Raw genomic sequence first — 6,764 nt, 5'->3', positions numbered from 1 at the left:
AGCAGCGTCTAAAGTCTTAGATGCGTAAGTGATTACGAAAGGATCCTTACCTTCACGCTGATCCAGTGCTGCTCCTACTACATGATTGGAAGCATCGCACATGATTTCAAATGGCTGGCTCCAGTCTGGTCCTCTCACAATTGGAGCTTGAGTCAGGGCAGTCTTCAGCTTATCAAAAGCTTGCTCACAATCTTCACTGAACTCGAACTCGATGTCTGACATTAGAATTTTTGCTAGTAAAGAATTTTATAAAGTTGCGTTGTAAGTATAGATTCTGAACTAACAGAAATCCCTTCGTACAAACGTTTTGGTTGTCACAAGTAACAAACCCCTAAATAAATTGATAATCGAGTATTTAAACCTCGGGTCGTCTTCTCAAGGAATTGCAGGGAGGTATGTTCTTATTGTTGGTTATGAAAAAGTGTATTTTGGGGTTGAGAGTGAGGAATGAATATGGCAGATAATTTAAATGGCAATTAAAATAAATAAATACTGTAAAGCAAACCCTTTGGCAAGGTATGAGAAATTGGAAGTCCAGACTTAGTTATTCTTATCAATAATAATGAAAGTTGAATCTTAATTCCACTTAGTTAACCTTTGCTAAAGCAAAGGAAAGTCAAGGGACTAATTAGTTGACCTTCGAATCCTATTTATTTCCTAAGAAAAGGTTGGGATTATTGAAGTTCGGTTCAATTAGCAAAGATAACAGTTATCAATTATGTTGAGCTAAGATAACTCCTGAGTTACTGATTTCTTAACCAAGACCAAAAGAAAAAGAAATTAAATTTGCTGGGATAAAAAAATGTCTTCAGATTGGGAATAATCAATAGCATAAACAAAAGAAAGCAATATTAAACTGAAATACCTCAAATATCATTAAATAAGAAAATCATCATGAATGTGGAATAAGCCAAATAGGCAACATAACTAATATAAGCATTCAAGTATCTGAAAATAAGAGATAAATGTAAAGTAAAAGAATATTGAACCTGGGATTGAGAGTCGTTCCTAAAACTAAGAGAAGTCCTAAATCCTAATCCTAAAGAGAGAGAGGAGAGAACCTCTCTCCAACTAAACCTAAATCATGGAAAGTGACTAAAAATTCGAGACTCCCTGAATGGATGCATTCTCACACTTCATAACCTCTGGTCTATGCCTTCTGGACTTGGATTTGGGCCAAAAAGGGCTTCAGAATCCGCTATGAGCGTTTTCTGCAATTTCTGGTGCGTAACCTCTGTCACGCGTCCGCGTGGGTCACGCGGTCGCGTCGATTGGAGTTTTCTTTGTCGCGCGGTTGCGTCAGTCATGCGGTCGTGTCATAGGTGTTCTCCTTTAGGCGCGCGGTCGCGTCAGTCATGCGGCCGCGTCGTTGCTTCTTCGCTCTTGGCACGCGGTCGCGTCATCCATGCGATCGCGTGGATGCCAGTTTCTCCAAAGCTCCATTTTACGCTTTCCTTCCATTTTTGTATGTTTTCTTTTCCATCCTTTAAGTCATTCCTGCCTTAGAAGATCTGAAACTACTCAACACACTAATCACGGCATCGAATGGAAATAAAGGTAATTAAAATAATTAATCTTAAAGCATAGGAAACATGTTTTTCACATACATCACATAATGAGGAAGGGAAAGTAAAACCATGTAATTAATATGAATAAGTGGGTGAAGGATTCGATAAATCACTTAAACTAAGCACAAAATATATCACAAAATATGAGTTTATCAACCTCCCCACACTTAAGTAATAGCTTGTCCTCATGCTATGTCCAAGGTAAAAAGTAAGGTTGAAGTGGTTGAATGCCATGCAATGCAATTCTAATCTAAATGCAACTAACTAAATGCATGATGCAATTCTAATTTTATTCACTCATATATAAACTTACATGTAGTTAAATCAATTCACATTCTCAAGGGATCATATATACATAGCCAACCTTAGTTAATGTCAAAGCACTTTTACACTTGAGATGGGAAGAAAAATATTTTATAAACTTGCAAGATAATTAACAAATTAAGCATAGATATATGTTAATGAGTTATTGAACCCTCACTGGATTTTGTGTTTATTCTCTAATCACTCAGTGTTTATTGGGTTAATCACTCTATTCTTCTTTTTATCCTTGCTTTCTATAACTTTGTTTTTCATCTAACCAATCAACAATTATAAAATATAGACATACCAAAAATCATGAGGTCTTTAATTAAGGTTGTAATGGGGCCAAGGTAAAGGTAAGGGTATATGTATAAGGCTAAGTGAGCTAATAAGTGAATCCTTAATTAGTCCAAGATCTCACCTAACATACATAATTTCTAAAGTAAAACTTCTTTACCTGTTTTCCCATATTTTTCTCACTTTTGATATTACATGCTCATATTTTATTTTTATTTTTTGCTGTATGTGCACTTGCTTTAATTTGTATTTTTTTAAATGCACATGGTAATTAATTATTTTAATTTTACATGAGCATGCTTCCCAAAACATCTTTATTCTTTTCAACTCTTCTACCTTTGTTTCTATCATCCATGTTCACATAAAGTTTTCCCCACACTTAAACAATTACACAATTTCTATCTTAAGCTAACCAAGGATTCAACTTGGAATTTTTTTTAATTTGTTTTTCTGCTTAAGGCTAGTAATGTGGTTATAAGACAAGGGGATTAAAGCTCAAGGGGGCTGACAAGGGTGATGTAAAAGGTAGGCTTTATTTGGGATAAGTGAGTTAAAATCAAACAAGGCCTCAATCACTCTCTTGGTATGTACCTATATTCTATATTCGGATTTATAGATTGAAACAAAGCAAAGAACACCAGAATAAAAAAGAAGGATGGAACACACAGGAATAAAATATTATGGTTTAAATGTAACCATACAATTAAGCTCAAAACTCACATGCTGTATGTTCTCAAACTCATAAATCATATATCATTCATATATGTCATGGAGGTTTAGTTAAAAATTCCCATTATTCTCAATGTAAAATATATTGGATGGCTAAAGTTTTAGTGTTCCTCCTTGATGAAATGTTGTTAACTTAACTACATGATGTAATACTTTATATACAAAGTGTGTGGATTATTTTGATCTTGTTTAAATTTCCTAGTCTACTCCTTTTATTTTGATCAAATTAAACTATTATATGCCAAAAGGGTAAACTATACTAATTAATCCACATACTCTATAGCTAATAAGTTAGAACTGCAAACTAAACTAAATGGCTAAAATATGAACTAAAGTGCAAAATGCAGAAATAGAGTAAAAATACTTGAAAGTAGCAATGTATAAGTACTCAGAAAATAAAAATAAAAATAAAGAGAAAAATACAAAAAAATAGCCAAAATAAAAAAAGAAGGGTCTGTAGTGGTTCACCAAAATAGTATGCCAGAGATGGCGACCTCCCCACACTTAAAATAAAGCATCGTCCTCGATGCTCACTCAGGCTGGGTGTGAAGGAGTGTCAGCTCTGGAAGAATGGGTAGCTGGAGTCTCTATGGTGGTGGTCTGAGGATCCGGCTGCTACAGAGGAGGTGCTGACTGTATAGGGATCTCAGGATCTGCAGCCTGAATCTGAGGTGGGTCCTCCTGCTGGGGTGCAGTCTGCTCTGAGCCTGCCTGCGCAGCCTCTCTCTGAGGATGGGTCTCCTCCTCATGCTCATCCGCCTCCTCCTCAGATGGCTCTGATGGAGTGTCAGGCTCGGAGGGGATGTCACCGCCAGATCGTATCAACAGCTTCAGGTGCTCATAACGTCGCCGGCTGTGACGCTCAGATCTCTCATACCGGCGCCGGTTGTGGCGCTCCATCCTGTCTAGCTGCTGAAACAAGCGGTGCACTAGGTGATAAACTGGCTCTGAGGCAGGTGGAGGTGCAGTAGTGGTAGCAGGGGTAGCTGTGGAGGAAGAAGGACCAGCGGAAGGTGTGGCTGTCTCATCCGTAGCTGTGAAGGGTGGGGGTCTGTAGCCCAAAGCTAGAAAGTTCCTACTGTGAGGAATAATCTTCCTGCAGTCTGTAGCCGGTGGCCTCTCATCGGCATCCTCCCAAGGCACGTCAGCTTGACGGTCCAGTTGTGTAACCAAATAGGGAAAGGAAAGAGTGCCTCGGACGTGGACCCTGGCCATGTAGGACCGGATAAAGCGTGGCAGGTACATGTCCTTACCCTCCATCACACACCAAAGGAGGGTGATCATAGCGGCCGGTATCACGATCTCATGGGTACTCGGCATAACATAGTTGCTCAAGATCTGGTGCCATAGCCGAGCCTCATCATTTAAGTAAATCCGCTTGATTCCCTTAGGCATGGTGGTATCCTGACCCATTTCCCACGGAATAGTCGGGTCAAGGGCAATTCTTGCCTTGACAGCATCCCAATCAAATATCAAGAAACGCATGTCTTCCTCAGCCATTTTGTAACCATCAGGCTGATCGGACTTGGGTGGGAGCTGCAGAATGTCCTCAATGGCCTCTTCAGTGACCAGTATCTGCTTGCCTCTTAGGTTTACTGCATCCAGGGAAGTGATGAAGTAATTGCAGTAAAATTCCCTTACCCAAGATGTATTGACCTCTGTAAGGTTTCTCTCCCGGAAGAACCAGCCTGTTTCTTTGATCTGATCAGAGGTGTATTGCTGGAGTTCATTTAGGATTTTCAGAGTCCGCTCTAAGTATAGGTTCCTGGAGGTTGCAAACGCCAGATATTTCAACTCGTAGTATCAGTTTGCAAACTTGATGGGATCAGTAGCAGGGAGTAGCTGGTCAGCCTTCTCCTGGGCGGTAAAGTATTTTTCCCGCTAGGAGGCATCATGCATCAGATCTATGATAGACATAGATGAATCTCCTCTCTTACGTTTGCCAGTGGTAGCCTTTCCTTTTCCCTTTCTCTGGGAATCTGACATCCTGAAAAATAGAAAACCAGGATATAATAAAAATAGGAAAACAAATAGGCAAATAGGTTGATGATGATTCAGATAGAGATAGAAATGGCAAAAATTGGAATCAAACATCAACAATGCAATTTAAGAACCAGGAGATCAAAGAGAATAAGAATGCGTGCCCTGGCATTCATAGATTGGTTTGGTGAAAGCTAAGGAAAGCACAGTTGAAAATGCCAAAACCAAGACAAGAATGGAAACATTTTATAGAAAATTGGGCAGCATTTCGGCTAAAATTGGACTATCCCGGAAAATAAATAGCAGCAGAATAGTTCATATGAATCAAAAATAAACCTAGCGGCAATCACATATAAGGGGTTTGAACATGAAAAAGGTAATGTAAAAAGCAGCATGAAATAAGAAATTATAGCATATGAACAATAGCAATATCACAGAAACAACAGAATTGCGAAAAGCATAAAGCAAGAAACACGAACAGCGCAATTATCAGACCTAAATCCACTAACCACATCCTAGGCTACCTAACAACCTAGAATCCACTACAACATGCATATCTAACTAGCCTAAATATGAACAAAAACAGAAAAATATGAAGTAACTATGAATGGATAGAAGGGTGACGTGATGCGGAACCTGGTAGGCTAATGAAGGAGATTGGGGCAGAGAAGCGGCTGGGGGTGGTGGTGGTGGCGGCTGTTGCGGCGGAAGAGGGTGACACGGCAGCGGTGGCGACTGGTTAGGAGGCAGGGGCTTCGGTAAGGTTAGGGGGGAATGGGGGGAAAGGTTTAGGACGGGGGTTGAGGGTGGTGGTGGTTGGAGGTGGCGCTGCTGGTGGCGGCGCAGTGGACGGCGATCGCGGAAGGGGCAGCGGCGGTGGAGGGAGAAGAGGAGAGAGCAGAAGAAGAAAGAGGGGGAAGGAGGAAGGGGGTGGCATGGCGGTGGGTTCTGGGTGGTCGGCGGGGGCGGTGGTGGCCGGTGGTGGTGGCTGGGTGGTGGTTGGGTGGTGGAGAGGAAGAGAGGGGGAAGAGGGTTTCAGGAGGGGGGTGGGGCACGACTGATAGGGTTCGCGTGACAGGGGGTTATAATTTGAATCCACGCGATTGCGTGGAGCACGTGGTCACGTGGCTGGGGTGAAATGGGATTGACGCGATTGCTTGGGTCGCGCGATCGCGTAGAGCGGGTACAAGAGGGGGTGACGCGATCGCATGAGGCATGCGATCGCGTCGCTTGAAATTGTGCTAAATACACGATTCCAGCATCGTGTCAGCGCAACTCTCTGTCTCCTTTGGGGTGGTGTGCAATCTGCGCAACGCAATCGCGTCGCTCACACTGTCGCGTGGGATTAGTGTAGGTGCATGTAACGCGATTGCGTCAGGGACGTGATCGCGTGGTTGTTTTGTGTGAAACGCACAATGGCCGCATGATTCCGGCCTAACTTTCTGGGTGTTGGATCTTTTACGCCGATTTCCAGGTCACGCGACCGCGTGACTGACGCGAACGCGTGGGAGGTGTTTTATCGCAACTGACGCGATCACATGAGTGATGCGGTTGCGTCCCACGCCCCTTTTTTTTATGCAGGGATGCAAATATGCAATATGCAGAATGCAATGATTAATATGAATGATATGCAAAACTCCAGGTTCAATATAATAAAATAAAATAAAACTTGAAGACAAATAAGACTAAATAAAAAAATGAAAAAGGGACGATCATACCATGGTGGGTTGTCTCCCACCTAGCACTTTTGGTTAAAGTCCTTAAGTTGGACATTGGTTGAGCTTCCTGTTATGGCAGCTTATGTTTAAATTCATCCAGAAATCTCCACCAATGCTTGGAATGCCAATAGCCTCCGGGGTCCCAAACTAGGCATGTAAAGCTTCTGAG

The 6,764-nt window shown here is 41.8% G+C and overlaps 1 protein-coding gene across 1 annotated transcript; it reads left to right on the top strand.

Moving 5' to 3' along the window:
• Nucleotides 1-5,524: 5,524 nt before the first annotated feature.
• On the top strand, nt 5,525-5,938 carry LOC130963049 (glycine-rich cell wall structural protein-like). Its single transcript, XM_057889199.1, has 2 exons — nt 5,525-5,615; nt 5,664-5,938. The coding sequence occupies exons 1-2, from the start codon at nt 5,525-5,527 to the stop codon at nt 5,936-5,938; spliced, it is 366 nt and encodes a 121-aa protein (XP_057745182.1).
• The last annotated feature ends 826 nt before the right edge of the window (nt 5,939-6,764 follow it).

Source organism: Arachis stenosperma, chromosome 2 (genome assembly GCF_014773155.1).
Source record: "Arachis stenosperma cultivar V10309 chromosome 2, arast.V10309.gnm1.PFL2, whole genome shotgun sequence".
NCBI lineage: Eukaryota > Viridiplantae > Streptophyta > Magnoliopsida > Fabales > Fabaceae > Arachis > Arachis stenosperma.
The sequence above is the reverse complement of the archived record's forward strand: the minus strand, read 5'-3'. Positions and strand labels throughout refer to the sequence as shown.